Source organism: Choloepus didactylus, chromosome 15 (assembly GCF_015220235.1).
Source record: "Choloepus didactylus isolate mChoDid1 chromosome 15, mChoDid1.pri, whole genome shotgun sequence".
NCBI lineage: Eukaryota > Metazoa > Chordata > Mammalia > Pilosa > Megalonychidae > Choloepus > Choloepus didactylus.
In genome coordinates, this window is record NC_051321.1 from 16447392 (window position 1) to 16464380 (window position 16989).

At 40.3% G+C, this 16989-nt stretch overlaps 1 protein-coding gene across 4 annotated transcripts in view; it reads left to right on the forward strand.

The window, feature by feature from the left end:
• Window positions 1–15687: 15687 nt before the first annotated feature.
• SHTN1 (shootin 1) overlaps window positions 15688–16989 on the forward strand; it is a 103620-nt gene continuing 102318 nt past the window's right edge. For 2 of the 4 annotated variants that reach the window (XM_037804476.1, XM_037804477.1), the window contains exon 1: window positions 15688–16090. In XM_037804476.1, coding sequence (XP_037660404.1) covers window positions 16033–16090 — 58 coding nt within the window. In that variant the 5' untranslated portion in view covers window positions 15688–16032. The remainder of the gene's footprint in view (window positions 16091–16989) is intronic. The other 2 variants (XM_037804478.1, XM_037804479.1) reach the window with 2 other exon arrangements.

Sequence of the window (16989 nt, forward strand, 5' to 3'; positions counted from 1 at the left end):
AAAAAGAAAAAAGGATTAAAAAAAAGAAAAAAAAAAGGGGCCCTCCTCAGAGATCTAATGGGTTATTGAAATGCTAAGAGGCAAAGCAACCAGGGCCATTAAGGAAAGGTCCACAGGGCAGAGAAATCAGCTTTTCTTCGGGATTTGCATATGCGCCTCAGGGCCCTTCCCCTTTCTATGTTCACCAGAACTCCAAAAATCCTCCGGTTTTATTTCGGAGTTTTTCGTGTTGTTTTTTTTCTATGCCTGTCTCCTCTCTGCTGGGCTGGCTGCTCTCAGATTCTCTGGTGTCTGGTCTCAGTCTATCTATGGTTGGAGTTTGGATCAGTAGAATGAGTTTCCGATAAGGGCTGCCACTGCAGTTCTCCCTTCTCCTTCCCGGAGCTGACAGCCCCTCCTCCCACGGGACTGAGCCTGGCAGGGAGGGGCGCGGGTCCCCTGGCCGCAAAAACTTACAGATTTCGCTGATCTCAGCAGTTCCACGTTTTCATGAGTGTTGTATGAAGTATGCCCAAAGTCAGATTGCTCTGTGGTGTCCAGTCCACGCAGTTCCTGGCTTTCTACCTAGTTTCCTGGAGGAGTAACTAAAACATACAGCTCACCAGTCTGCCATCTTCGAGAGTCTTTTAATATGTTTATGTGCCATTTGTTTATCTTCTTTGGTAAAATATGGATATTTCTGCCATTATTTCTTTTTATTGCTAAGTTTTAAGATTTCTTTATACACTTAGAATATAGGTACTTTATTGGATGTGATTTGCATATAGTTTTTCTAGTCTGTGACTTGTCCTTTCATTTCTTTTATTTTAATTTTTAATTATTTTTTATTAGGGAAGTTGTAGGTTAACAAAAGAAGCATACATAAAGTGCAGATTTCCCATATACCAACTTAACACCTTGCATTCATGTGGTATATTTGTTACAATTCATAAAAGAATATTTTTATAATTGTACTATTATAGTCCATCATTTACAATTGAGTTCAGTGTGTTGTAGTGTCCTATATTTTTTTAAAATTTTTTATTCCAGTAACATATAGAATCTAAAATTTCCCCTTTTAATCATATCATTTCTTCTAATTTTGATAAAGTCCATTTTATCAATTTTTTCTTGTATTGATTGTGCTTTTTGCATCCTATGTAAAAAGGTTTAATTTGCCCTTCTTCCCCTAGTTTCTTTAGATAGAAGCTTATGTTACTGATTTTAGATCTTTATTATTTTTTAATATAAACATTTAATGCTATAGATTTTTCCTCTATGCACTGATTTAGCCGTAAATCACCAATTTTGATAAGTTGTGGTTTTATATTGTTAATTCAAAATGTTTAAAAAATATCCTGAGGCTTCATCTTTGACCCTTAGGTTATTTAGAAGTGTGCTGTATAATTTTTAAATATTTGGAGGATATATTTCTGTTGTTGATTCCTAGCTTAATTAACTTATGGTCCAAGAATATACTTTGTATGATTTCTATTCTTTTAGCTTTGTTAAGGTTTGTTTTGTGGCTCAGAATATGGTCCATTTTGGTGAACATTCATGTCACTTCAGAATAATGTATATTCTGCTGTTGTTGAGTGAAGTGTAATATAAATGCCAATTAGATCAATTTAATTGATGTGTTTTTTAGGCTATCTAAATCCTTACTGATTTTCTGGTTACTTATTTTATTAATTACTAAAAGAGGAACATGGAAGTCTCCAGCTATAATTGTGGATTTGTCCCATTTCTCCTTTAGATCTACTATTTTTTGCCTCATGTATTTTGAAGCCCTGTTCTTTGGTGCAAACACATTTGGGATATTATGTGTGGCCAGCAGACCCTAAAGTAACCCCTATGCCCCAATGATTTCAGCCTCCTGGTGTCCACACCTTTGTGTAATTCCCCTCTCCTTGAGTACAGATGGGATCTTTGGCTTGCTTCTAGTGAGTAGAAAATGGTGATGGAATGTCACTCTTTCATTCAGTTATATAAGATTCCATCGTAGCAGATCAGAGCTAGACACTCTCCTTGCAGACGTGATGAAGTGACCATGTTGGAGAAACTCGTGGCAAGTAACTAAGGACAGCCTCTAGGAATTCTAGCCTTTAGAAGTTGAAGGAGGTCCCCAGCAATTGAAGAATGTATAAATAAAATATGATGTATACATACAATGGAATATTATTCAGCCATAAAAGGGAATGATACATGTGAAAACATGGGTGAACCTTGAAGACATCATGCTGAGTCAAATAAGCCAGACGCAAAAGAACAAATATTGTATGATCTCACTGATTTGAAATGATTAGAATAAGCAAACTTATAGAGTCAGAATCTAGAATAAAGTTTACTAGGGGACAGGGTGGGGGTAAGGAATGGAAGTGGCGGCTTACAATGTATAGTGTTCCTATTTGGAATGGCAGAAGTGTTTTGGTGACGGATGGTGGAGATGGTGGTGATGGTGGCACAGCATTCTAATGTGTTTAACAGTACTGAAATATATGTCTGAATGTGATTAGAGGGGGAAATGTTAGATTATATATATGGTAACAGAATTTGAAAAAAAAACCAATGGAAGTAAACTGCACAATCAGTAAACCCTAAGTTAAACCATGGACTATGAGAAGTGGGTGCTGGTGCTGCTGAGTTTGCAAATACCAAACATGTTGGAGTGGCTTTTTAAATGGATAAGGGGAATATTCTGGAAGAATTGTGAGGCGCTTGATAGAAAAGGCCTAAACTGCTTTGAAGAGACTGTGGATATAAGGACTCTAAAGATACTTCTGATAAGGCCTCAAGGAGAAATGATAAATGTGTTGCTGTGAACTGGAAGAAAGGCGATCCTTGTTTTAAAATGGCAGAGAATTTGGGAAAATTGAGTCCTGTTGTTGGATGGAAGGAAGAACTTGAAAGCAACAACCTGGAATATTTAGCTGATGAGATCTCCAAGCAAAATATAGGAGAAGTAGCCTGGCTTCTCCTTGCAGCTTATAGAAAATGTGACAGGACAGAGATAAACTTAGAACTGAACTCTTGGATTCAAAGAAACCAGAAACTGATGGTTTGGAAAATTGCAGGCTTCCAGGGGGTGGATCCCCATAAGCTACAGCCCAATGTGAGGATGTAACCAAACATGGAACTCAGCCGCCATTTCAGTATAAGCCAAGATTGGAAATGGAATTATCCAGAAAGGATTTGTGGAAAGTCCTATTGTCTAATGGCTTTGACCCGTGTGCTTCATGTGAAGCCAACAGAATTTTTGCGAGATCTTTATAGACAGAGTTGCTGCCAGTCTGAACTGGAGGGGACAGACAAGGAACAAACTGAAGGAAAAATTTCTTCAAAGACAGAGCCATGGAGGTTGAGGTCTGGAGTCAAGAGGTCTCGGGCTGGGAGAGCGGAGTGGTCCACATGCAAGGAAAGGGTGAGTTTGCTCCGGAGGTCGAGGGTGGGCCTTCTGCCTTGATGCTCTGGAAGAGTTTTGCCACCCCAGGCCCCAAAGAGGGTGGAGCACATTCCTAGGGGAAAGGGGAGAGCCTGGCTGCCACATCACTGTTCTGAAGGGGTTGAGTGTGTGCCCCAGAGATGGAAGAGAATCCGGGAGCTGCCCCGATGTTTGAGGAGGGTGGGGCCAAAAAGGTGGTCTCCCCAATGTGTGGATATGTTGGAGGACTCACCCCAGTGTTTGGAGAGGAAAGGGCTGCCAAAAAGGCTCTTAGGAAGGGTTAGACTCCCGCTCTCTCAAGCCCCAAGGATACAACATCATTCTGTTAATGACTCTCAGACTTTGAATTTTAATGGAGTTTGTCCTGCAAGTTTTAGGAACTGTTTTGGTCCTGAGAACCCTGTTTTCCTTTCAGTTTCTCCTTATGGCAATGGGAATGTTTATCCTATGAATGTCTCTCCTTTGTATACTGGAAGCACATAACTTGTTCTAAGTTTCACAGGTCCACAGCCAGAGGGGAATTATGCCTTAGGACAGACCATGCCTGTAACTAATTTAATAGGATCTTGTACTTAACTATTGTTACTGAAATGATTTAAGTTTCTATGTTATTGTCGTGGGATAAATGTATTTTGTATATGGAAAGATAATATCATTTTGGGGTCCAAGGGGTGGAATGTGCCAGTTTGAATGTATTATGTCCCCCCAAGCGCCATTATCTTTGATGTAATCTTGTGTGGGCAGAACTATCAGTGTTAATTAGATTGCAATTCTTTGAGTGTTTCCATCATCCAACTGTGGGTGATGACTCTGATTGGATAATTTCCATGGAGGTGTTACTCCACCCATTCAGGGTGGGTATAAATTAAATCACTGGAGCCATATAAATGACCTGGCAAACAGAAGGGACTGGTGCAGCTGAGAGTGACATTTTGAAGAGGAGCTACAGCCAAGAGGGACACTTTGAAGAATGCACTGGAACTGAGAGAGGAGCTTCAGCTTACAGAGATATTTTGGAGATGGAAGAGCAACTAAGAGTGACATTTTTGAGGAACTGCAGCCTAGAGAGGAACGTCCTGGCAGAAAGCCATTTTGAAACCAGAAATTTGTAGCAGATGCCAGCCACATGCCTTCTCAGCTAACAGAGGTTTTCTAGACACCACTGGCCATCCTCCAGTGAAGGTACCCGATTGTTGATGATTTACCTTGGATACTTTATGGCCCTCAGACTGTAATTGTGTAACCAAATAAACCCCCTTTATAAAAGCCAATCCATTTCTGGTGTTTTGCATTTCAGCAGCATTAGCAAACTAGAACAGCTGCTATATGGGAATTCTGTATTTCATACATGGTTGTTCTGTAAACCCACAATTTCTCTAATAAAAGAAAAAAACAGTGATAAAAAAGTCTTCAAAGCAGCAAGAGAGAGAAGATACATTATGTATTGAAGAACAAAGAACAAAGAAATTATACAAGCCAGAAGCCTACGGAGCAATATCCTTAAATTCCTAAAATAAAGATAAATGTCCACAGAGAATAATATACACAGTGAAAATATCTTTCCAAATAGAGGCAATCTCTCTCTCAGCTAACTCAGCAGGTGGACTTGCTACCCTCCCCACTATATGGCACATGACTCCGGGGGATGAGCCTGGACCCAGCAATGCGGGATTGAGAAAGACTTTTTGACTGAAAGGGGGAAGAGAAATGAAACAAGATAAAGTTTTCAGTAGCTGAGAGATTTCAAATGGAGTCGAGAGGCCATTCTGGAGGTTATTGTTATGCCTTATATAGATACCCCTTTTGAATTATTAGTGTATTAGAATAGCTAGAAGGAAATACCTGAAACTGTTGAACTGCAATCCAGCATCCTTGATTCTTGAAGATGACTGTATAACTCTATAGCTAATATGATGTGCCTGTGTGATTGTGAGTATCTTGTGGGTCATATTCCCCTTATCAGTGTAGGGACAGATGAGTAGAAAAATGGGAACAAAAAGTAAATGAATAAAAGAAGGGGATGGGGGGATGGGGAATGGGATATTTTGGGTGTTCTTTTTTACTTTTACTTTTACTTTTATTTTTATTTATTATTTTTTTTGGAGTAAAGAAAATGTTCAAAAACTGTGGTGATGAATGCATAACTATATGATGATGCTGTGAACAATTGATTGTATATTTTGGATTGTATAGTATGTGAATATATCTCAATAAAATTGCACAAAAAAGCCAAAAAAAAAAAAAAAAAGCAAGATGTTTACAACAAATACTAGTTGAAAGAATTCATTGCCAACAGACCTAAGCTACAATAAATATAAAGGAAGCTTTTCAGACTGAATAAAATGATAGATAGAAACTTGGGTCTAAATGAAAAAAATGGAAAGGACTGTAAAAGGTAAATACAAAGGGAAACAAAAGATAGACATCTTAAAGCAAAAATAACAATGTACTTTGGGAGTAAAATATATGTGTAAGTAAAATGTTTGACGAAAGATAGGAGGGGGAAATGGAAGTATATTGCTGTAAAATGAAGTGGTTAATATTACGTGAAGGTAGACTGTCATAGGTTAGAGATTTATATTGTAAACCCCAAAGCAACCAATTAAAAAACAAAAACAAAACAAACAACAGATATACTGAATAGACAAGCAGTGGAGAAAACTTGTACTTATTTTTCTTGAAAAATCCAAAAGAAGGAAAATATATAACAACAAAAAACAGCAAAGACAAAGAGAAAATAAAGCAATATGGTAACTCAAAACAAACCTATCAATAATTGCCTTAAATTGCACCGAACTATCTTCCACAGCTGCCACACTATTTTACATCGCCACCAGCAATGATTGAGTTCCTATTTCTCCGCATCCTCTCCATCATTTGTTATTTCCCATTTTTTTCATAGCAGCCACTCTAATGGGTGTGAAATGGTATCTCATTGTGGTTTTGATTTGTGTTTCCCTGATAGTTAATGATGTTGAGCCTCTTTTTATGTGCTTTTTGGTCATTTGTATATCTTTGGAGAGATGTCTATTCAAGGATTTTACCCATTTTTAAATTGGGTTGCTTGTCTTTTGTTGTTAAGTAGAAGGATTTCTTTATATATTCCAGATATTAAACCTTTCTCGGATATGAGGTTCCCAAATATTTTCTCCCATTGTGTAGGTTGTCATTTTACTTTCATGATAAAGTACTTTGAGGCACGAAAGTTTTTAATTTTGATGAGGTCCCATTTATCTACTTTTCTTTTGTTGGTTGTGCTTTGTGTGCAATGTCTAAGAAACCTTAGTGTAACACAAGGTCCTGAAGATGCTGCCCTATATTTTCTTCTAAGTAGTTTGATATTTCTGAATCTTTTATTTATGTCTTTGATTCATCTTGAGTTAATTTTTGTATAAGGGGTTAGGTAGGAGTCCTCCTTTTTTTTTTTTTTTTCACAAGTAGAGATCCAGGTTTCCCAGCACTATATGTTGAAGAGACTCTTCTTTCCCCATTGAGTGGCCTTTGCCTCCTTGTCAAAAATCAGTTGCTCATAAGTGTAAGGGTTGATTTTTGAGTGCTCAGTTTGATTCCGTTGGTCTATATGTCTGTCCTTGTATCAGTGCCATGGTGTTTTGATTACTGTGGCTTTGTAATAAGTTTTAAATTGGAAATTGTGAGTCTTCCAACTTCTTTTCTTTTGAGATGGCTTTAGGATTCAGGGCCCCTTACCCTTCCATATAAATTTGATGACTGGCTTTTCCATTTCTGAAAGAAGGTTGTTGGTTGATTGGGATTGTGTTGATTCTGTAAATTGCTTTGAGAAAGATTGACATCTTAATGATATTTACTCTTCCAATCCATGAACACAGATTGTACTTCCATTTATTCAGGTCTTCTTTGATTTCTTTTAGCAGTGTTTTGTAGTTTCCTGCCTACAGGTCCTTTACATCCTTGATTAGGTTTATTCCTAGCTATTTGATTCTTTTAGTTGCTATTGTGAATGGATTTCTTCCTCTGATTGTTCATTGTTTGTATACATGAACAGTATACTTCACTGTCACTTTGCTGAATTCATTTATTAGCTCTAGGAGCTTTGTTGTGAGTTTTTCAGGATTTTCCTGAAGATAGGATCACATCATCTGCAAAAAGGGAAAGTTTTGCTTATTTTTCAATTTGATTGCCTTTTATTTCTTCTTTCTTTCTTTTTCTTTTTTTGCATGTAATTGTGCTGGCAAGAAGTTGCTGTAAAATGTTGAATAACAGTGGTGATAGTAATTCTTCTCTTTTCCTGATCTTAGAGGGAAAGCTTTCAGTCTTTCACCCTTAAGTAGGATGTTAGCTGAGGGTTGTTCATATATGTCCTTTATCATGGTGAGGAAGTTTTTTTCTAGTCCTAGTATTCTAAGTGCTTTTATCAAGAAGTGGTGCTGGATTTTGTCAAATGCCTTTTCTGCATCAAATGAGATGATCATGAGTTTTTTTTCCTTCATTCTCTTAATGTGGTTTATTACATTAATTGATTTTCTTATGTTGGACCAACTTTGCATACCAGGGATAAACCCTACTTGATCATGGTGTATAATTCTTTTAATATGCTGTTGGATTAAGTTTGCTAGTATTTTGTTGAGGACGTTTGCATCTATATTCATAAAAGATATTGGTCTGTGGTTTTCTTTTCTTGTGGTATCTTCATCCAGCTTTGAAATGACGGTGATATTGGCCTCATAGAATGAGTTAGGGAGTGTTCCTTCCACTTCAGTTTTTTGAAGAGTTTACGCAGAATTGGAGTTAATTCTTCTTGGACTGTTTGCTAGAATTCCCCTGTGAAGCCATCTGGTCCTGGAATTTTCTTTGTTCGAATGGTTCTTCATTATTGATTCAATCTCTTTACTACTAATTGTTTTGTTGAGATCTTCTATTTCTTCTTGAGTCAATGTAGGCAGTTTGTGTATTTCTAAGAATTTGCCAGTTTCATCTAGGTTATCTAATTTATTGGTGTACAGTTGTCCAGAGAATCTTCTTATAGTTCTTTTTATTTCAACATGATTGGTGGTAACGTCCCCCTTTATATTTCTGATTTTCCTTATTTGTATCCTGTCTCTTTTTTTCCTTCTAGCTAAAAGGTTTGTCAGTTTTATCGATCTTTTCATGGAACCAACTTTTGGTTCTGTTGATTCTATTATTTTTTTTTTCTATTTCATTTATCTCTGCTTTAATCTTTGTTATTTCCTTCATCTGCTTGCTTTGGATTTAGTTTGCTCTTCTTTTTCTAGTTCTTCCAATTTTGAAGTTAGGTCTCTGATTTGAAGTCTTTCTTCTTTTTTAATGTAAGCATTTAGAACTATAAATTTCTCTCTCAGCACTACTGTTCTAGTTTGCTAATGCTGCAGAATGCAAAACACCAGAGATGGATAGGCTTTTATAAAATGGGGGTTTATTTCACTACACAGTTATAGTCTTAAGGCCACAAAATGTCCAAGGTAACACATCAGTAATCGGGTACCTTCACTGGAGATGGCCAATGGCGTCCGGAAAACCTCTGTTAGCTGGGAAGGCACATGGCTGGCATCTGCTCCAAAGTTCTGGTTTCAAAATGGCTTTCTCCCGGGATGTTCCTCTCTAGCAAGCTTGCTCCTCTTAAAAACGTCACTCATAGCTGCACTCCGTTCAGTCTCTTTGAGTCAGCACATTTATATGGCTCCACTGATCAAGGCCCACCCTAAATGGGTGGGGTCATGCCTCCATGGGAGTATCCCACCAAAGTCACCACCCACAGCTGGGTGGGGCACATTCCAAGCAAATCTAACCAGCACCAAAACGTCTGTCCCACAAGACCACAAAGATAATGGCATTTGGGGGACACAATACATTCAAACCGGCACAACTGCCTTTTCTGCATTCCATAAGTTTTTGTATGTTGTATTTTCACTTTATTTCCCTGAGTTTATTTCCTAATTTCACTTATGATTTCCTCTTTAATCCATTGGTTAAGAGTACATTGTTTAATTTCCACATATTTGTGTGTTTTCCAATTCTCCCTCTGTCGTTGATTTCTAGCTTCATTCTGTTTGGTCAGATAATATCCATTGCATGATTTCCATACTTTTGAATTTACTGAGACTTGTTTTGTGACCTAACATATAATCTATCCTGAGGAATGATCCATGTGCACTTGAGAAGAATGTATCACTGATTTTAAGCAATTTGATTATGGTGTACCCTATTGCTTTTTACGTTTACGTTTGTGTTTCACTGAACTTATTGAATCTGTAAATTCACCTGTCACCAAATTTGGAACTTTTTAGCTGTTATTTCTCCAGTATATATTTTTCTGCCTCACTCTTTCTTTCTTCTTCTGGGCCATAAATTTCATGCATGTTAAACTGGCTGATACTCTCTTACTGGTTTGTGATGCTTGGCTCATTTTTTTAAATGTTTCTTTTTCTCTGGATGATTTATTTTGGATTGTTTCTGTTGCTGTGTTTCAAGATCATGATTATTTTCTCCTATATTTTCTAGTTTTCTATTAATTCTATCTTGTTTTTTTCATTTAAGATATCATATTTGTCATTATTTATAGTTCCAATTGAGTCCCTTTTATTGCTCCTATTTCTGTCCTCCTCATGTTCATGTTTCTCTTTATATCCCTGGACCGGTTTATATATATCATGTCCCCCAGAAAAAGCCATGTTCTTTAATGCAATCTTGTGGGGGCAGACATAATAGTGGGGATTAAGTTGGAACATTTGGATTAGGTTGTGTCACCCAACTGTGGGTGATAACTCTGACTGGATAATTTCCATGGAGGTGTAGCCCCGCTCATTCAGCATGGGCCTTGATTAGTTTACTGGAGCACTATTGTTTTAGTTTGCTAATGCTGCCAGAATGCAAAACACCAGAGATGGATTGGCTTTTATAAAAGGGGGTTTATTTGGTTACACAGTTACAGTCTTAAGGCCATGAAGTGTCCAAAGTAACACATCAGCAGTCAGGTACCTTCACTGGAGGATGGCCAATGGTGTCCAGAAAACCTCTGTTAGCTGGGAAGGCATGTGGCTGGTGTCTGCTCCAAAGTTCTGGCTTCAAAATGGCTTTCTCCCAGGATGCTCCTCTCTAGGCTGTAGTTCCTCAAAAATGTCACTCTTAGTTGCACTTGGGGTATTTGTCCTCTCTTAGCTTCTCCAGAGCAAGAGTCTGCTTTCAACAGCTGTCATCAAACGGCAGTTCCTCTCTCAGCTTCTGGGCATTCTTCAGTGTCCTTCTTGGCTGTAGCTCCTCTTCAAAACGTCACTCACAGCTGCACTGAGTTCCCTCTGCCCCTCAGCTCATTTATATGGCTCCACTGATCAAGGCCCACCCTGAATGGGTGGGACCACGCCTCCATGGAAATATCTCATCAGAGTTATCACCTACAGTTGGGTGGGGTGCGTTTCCATGCAAATCTAATCAGCACCAAAACATCTGCCCCACAAGACTGCATCAAAGAATATGGCTTTTTCTGGGGGACACAATACATTCAAACCAGCACAACTATATAAGCTCAGACACAAGGAGCGGGCTTGCTACAGCCAAGAGAGACACTTTGAAGAAAGCACAGGAGCTGCAGATGAGAGACAGTTTGAAGATCGCCATTGAAAGCAGACTCTTGCACTGGAGAAGCTAAGAGAGGACAAAAACCCCAAGAGCAACTGAGAGTGACATTTTTGAGGAACTGCAGCCTAGAAAGGAACATCCTGAGAGAAAGCCATTTTGAAACCAGAACTTTGGAACAGATGCCAGCCATGTGCCTTCCCAGCTAACAGAGGTTTCTGGACACCATTGGCCATCCTCCAGCGAAGGTACCCAATTGCTGATGTGTTACCTTGGACACTTTATGGCCTTAAGATTGTAACTGTGTAACCAAACAAACCCCCTTTTATAAAAGCCAATCCATTTCTGGTGTTTTGCATTCCGGCAGCATTAGCAAACTAGAACAATCCTTGATTATATTGATAAGACTTATGATAGTGCTTAAGTCTTTGTGTACTAATTTCAACAGCTGTCTGTTTTTACTGCCTGATTTTTCTCCTGGTTATGGATCATATTTTACTGCTTCTTTGCATACTTGTAATTTTTGTTTGGCTGCTGGATATTATGAGTTTTATGTTGCTGTGTGCTCTGCCATCATTTTTATTGTGGTTTTCCTGTATATAATGAGTATTTTTCCTTGGCTGCTTTTAAGAGTTGAGTTTTTAAGACTGTAGTTTTCAGCAGTTTGATTGTGATATGCCTAGGTGTTGTCCTTATAGTCATACTACATTACTTATAAATGGATAAATACTAGTAACATCTCAAATGTCTAAGAAATTGAAAATGTCTAAGTATACATTGATATAATGGAATGTCACGGAATGAATATATAGAGTATATTGGTAAAAGCTAATGTGTATGGGAAATAGTGTTTAGCAAAAAGTAGAAGGAGCTAGTATGTACACACAGATTTTTAACAATGAACAACATTTGTTTGCATAAGAAACTTATAAATTTGAGTTATGTAAATAATGTTTATGTAAAGTGTTTTTTCTGCTGAAAACCTGTTTTTTATAACAACTTTATTGATATACAATTTGAACACCATAAAATTCATCCATTTAAAGTGTACATTTAAAGTGTACAATCAGTGCTTTTTAGTATACTCACAGAATTGTTCAATCACCCCCATAATCAATTTTCGAAAACTTTATCCAAAAATCCCTGTTTCCTTTAGCAGCCACTTCCCAGTTCTCCAACCTCCTCCAGCCTTAGGCAACCACTAATCAGCTTTCTGTTTCTATGGATTTGCCTGTTCTGGACATTTTATATAAATAGAATCATGCCACATGTGGTCTTTTCTGACTAGCATTTTAAATTTAGCATAATGTTTTCAAGGTTAATCCATATTGAAGCATGTATAAGTACTTTATTTCTTTTTATTACTGAATAATACTTCTGTGTTACCATTCTTATGTTATAATTAATATTACAGTAAATAGCTCTGTACATAAAGCCTTTGATTAGGATAGATCCTCAATATGGAATTTGCAGAGCAAAGGCAGTGAACCTTTTCCCCCATTTTGTTCCAGTTTTATTTATCTGTGTATCTATATACCTCAAAATTATATAAATGCTGTAATTTTACTTTACTTTTCTGAAAATACAAAGATAAAATCGTTTTTGACCACTGTGCTCTCCTTCTCTCCCTGGGGCCTGTTTCCTTTACTTTGCACCCTCGGGGCAACCATTATCCTGAGGTTGGTACATATCTTTCCAATTCATTTTAAAAAAAATCTCTCTCTCTCTCCCCTCTGTCTTTCTCCATATATATACATAGACATTTTTAAAGGTTTCTAATTACATATTATTGGGAGGTTAATAATAAATTCAATGTGATGCCTGAAACATAAATCCCTATGTGCATTATTAAACAGAACAAACACTAATTATATCACTTCTAACCTTTCCATTAATATTCATGTCATATAAATAATCCATAGTGTAATGGGAGATCCGAATCCCAAAAAGTGACTCTAATAGCCATCCTCATAATTCATTCCATGCCCTCAAGATAATACCATATTGCATTTCAGGAGGCTATTTTATTTTTAAGGAGGGTAAACTGGATGAACTTGAAGGGGCTGTAGAACCAGTATGGGATAGATCTGACAATTAATTAACTCACTCTTAAACTCCAAAAGTGTTACCTAATTACTGCACAATTGGAGTAGACAATTAAACCAGCCATTTAAAAATGGAACTTTGTGCATCAACCCAAATATATAATCATGCTTTGCTTATATTAGGCTTGGAAGGGGCTTCTCAGTGTTGTCCAGCAGTCAGGGTGACTGATTAGGTTTAACAGGTTTCCTGGCTGCTGTACAAAAGCAGCCATGATTTGTCACCAAATCTCTTGAATTTTCTGGAGAGAAATTATTTCTCTTCACACATAATACCTGTTGGCAGCATGTATCATTCATATATTCACGTAGTTGAGTGTGAACTATCTCACCTGTCCCGGACCTTCTGATTAGACTGAAGATGCAGCTGTCATCACAGGGCAACGTCATCTGGTTATTTCCTGGGGATTTTCATGACTGCTGATCAGCAACTATGGAAGTTACCTTCTGAAAAACCAGGAAAAGAATTGAATAATAAAACCCCATATCAAAATTGTTTTTACATTTTCAAAATTTCAATTCACTGTATTTAAAATCACTATGTTGCCCTTTTCTATCACTAAATCTCCCAAGCTAAAAGGCTATATTGCCTTTTTCTTTCAGTTTGTCTTGAATTACTATTTAATAAGGAGTGTCTGAAAGATACTGTATACAGCATTTACCTATAAACCAACTCTTCCCTTCTTGGTTCTATCACAGAGAGACAGGTATAGCAAACAGATTTGGGTATTTGCATAAAATAGCAAGCAAGGAATTAGCAGAAGCCCTGGACTCGTGCAGTACCCACAGAGATGTCGATGTATTGAGGAAAAAACTGAGATGTGGAGTTAAATCTGATTCACTTCGAATTTATTTTGGATGCTTAATGATCAGTGTAAAAGAGCCACGTTTGTTTTTGCTTATGATTAGCATCCACAGCCCCTTACTCCCAGGCCTGCAAACTTAATTTAAAAAAAAAGTGCATATCTACTGTGTCAAGTACTGGATTTGGTGTTTTGTATATTTTCCTCTCCCTATTTAATCCTTACAGTACTTCAAGGAGAAAGTAGGTATTATTATTATTATTATTATTGCCATTCTTGAGATGAATTCAGAGTCAGAAACTTGACTAAAGATTAACCAGCAACTGGGGATAGGGAAAAGTCCTCTTTGAAACCAAGTGGGCGGGGTGCCTCTCTTCTGGTTAGGGTCTAACCCAGAGCTGGGTTTAAACAGTGCAGAGGACAATGAAATGGAACAAAGGTGGTCTCTGCTGTCAGGTAACTGTGTGACATTGGGCATCTGGGCCTGCAGTGGGGAGGGAAGGCCCTCCCTCCAGAACTGGATGATCTGCCAGGGACCTCCAGGTCTGGCCATCCACAGGTGGCAGGGCCCAAGTTCAGACCACTTCTCAAATCTTGTGGAGGGAAGGGGGGAGGGGAGGGGAAGTACCGATGGCCATTGCCCTCTTTCCCTCACTAAATGTATCTACTTGCTGGGTGGGTAGATGTGATTCTGTCCCTGGCTGCCATTCCAAGTCCAAAGCTGCAACCCTGAAACTGTCCCAGCAATGTAGGTTTTCCCATAAGTCTCCAGAACCAGGGTGTTTATTGCCCATTATGTCCTGCTCTATCGTGGAGGCTGGCTGGGAGTGGCCCTTGGGCAGCATTCAAAGTGGGGTTCCCAGAGATGTGCGGGTCCAAGGCTGGTTCCCCTGGTGGTCTTTGTATTTGGGGAGTGGAGGTGAAGAAAGGGATGCAGGCATGAGTGATACAGACAAAAACATGGAGTTGCCTCCTGGTGTACTAAATGACCTATTCTGAGATACCAGGATTTCAAAGACAGAAAGGGTATTTAATTGTGGTGTGAAGCAAAAGGAGAACAGGAGGTTAAAACTTCACACCTGTCTCTCAGAACTGCAGAAACTTGGAGAGTTTTATAGTCTTCAAGGCAGGCAAGCAGGCTTAGGGTAATGAGCAAGATGGTTAATTCTGGGCTGACTCATGTTACTTCAGTAATAATTGAGGGAGCTACCTGCAGGAGCACCAGCTCTCAGGGTTGTAAAATAAGATAAGGGGATACAAGCAGGGCCAGTCAGAGTTGTCTTGTTACTGTCCAGTAACGTAATTTGAGATTGGGAGTCCTGGCCCAGCTAGTCACGAGTTACAGTGTAAGATATTATCGAACTCAGGCATCTGGGTTATAATTTAGGGCTTTACAACAATTACAAGTATTTGCTACCTCAAAGATTTACAGACAAGATAGGGGATTACTGGCAGGGCCAGTCAGGAGTCTTTAAGAAACGTTGCATTTACGGGATAAGGTTTGTACAGCCAAGCAATAAAGCATTATTATCAAAACATCCAGGCATCTGGGTTACAGTCAGTGCTTTACAGTGGCCACAGGTTTTTGCCTCGTTAGCATACATTTGGGTTACAGTTCATCTCAAGTTTGACTATTCTACTATATATCAAGAATATAATAGGAATAAAAGCTAGTTTACAACTCAGTTGCTATAGTTAATACGCGGTTGCGGTGTCACAGGGCCACCACACGCAGGGCCGCGCGTCCCCCCCCCGTCCCCCCTCGCCTGCCCTCTCCCCCGGGGCCGGCCTCCTCCCAGCAGGCAGAGCATCCGCGGCCGCCGCAAGCTGCGGCGTTGACCTCTGGCCCCGAGGCCACCCCTGGTTTCAACATCGTCCACACTCCCTGGCCCCAGCTGCCCCGGAGGCCGTGCCGGGCCGCGGAGCTGCAGGTGAAGCCGCCGCAGCCGCCGAGTAGGTGCGCGGGGATGATCTCACTCGCGCGCTCCGCGCCAGGAGGAGGAGGAGGAACGGGAGCAAATCCAACTTCCGGGTAGCGAAGCCGCACGCCACCGGCATCTTGCTTTTTCTTACCCCTCCCCCTGTATACCCTTCTCCTCTCCCTCCTTTCCTTCTTTTCCCGGCCCCACCCGCCAAGATGAACAGCTCTGACGAGGAGAAGCAGCTGCAGCTCATCACCAGCCTGAAGGAGCAAGGTAGGCGGGCGCGCGGGCGCCAGGTGCGGGCAGCCGCGGCCCGTGGGCGGGGACGGCTCCGCGGCGCTGGGTGTGGGGCCGGGCGAAGCTGGGCGGGAGTGCCCCGGCTGCCGTGGGCACCCTAGCGGCTCTGCCACCCGGGAAGACGCGTCTCCTGTGCCTGGCAGGCATTAGAAACCCCAGGGCAGCGTGCGGGTGCCGGGGAGAGTCTGCCCCGCAGTACGGGGGGCGCTGCCCTCCGGTTGCGTTTGCTGGCAGACGGGGCGTGGGGGAAGGGAGCAGCGTTCGGTGCGGAAGGCCCACGGTCCCACCTGGCCGTCTTCCACCCGGGCGCAGAGGTGGGGCAGGAGACCTGGGGGGGAGTGGGCAGCCCAGCTGACCCTGTGCTCTAGCCGTGGCCCCACCCTTGCCCATTTGTTGGTGTTGTGAGGGCCCAGAGCCGCTTCGCAGCCTTTCCAATTCTTTTCATTATGCTTCTCTTTAGTTCCTCTTCCCTTACCCAGCTGGGATTTTCATGCCTTGATGTATTTTATCACTTCCCATTTTTAGCAACTAATTAGTCATGAGTCAACACCCTGCCCATGTCGGGCTTTCTGAATTAACAGGGCTGGCGCTGGGCCACAGGAGAGCCAGGCCATGCGCCCCCACTTCCACGCCGCTTGGTCACTGGGACTTAACAAGGAGCTGTTTGAATCAGTCATTTTCATCAGTTACCACACTGCTGAACAAAGCCCGATCAGTGACTGAATGTGAACCTGACACAGATTTATTAGGGCCCTTTGGAAAGGATGGCCTGAGAATATGGGTCTTGGAAGAGACGAACCACGCAGGTTTAGGAAGTAAGGATATGTAGGAACACGTGCTTTTCTGAATGACTTGCTGACATGGCTGGCAAATGG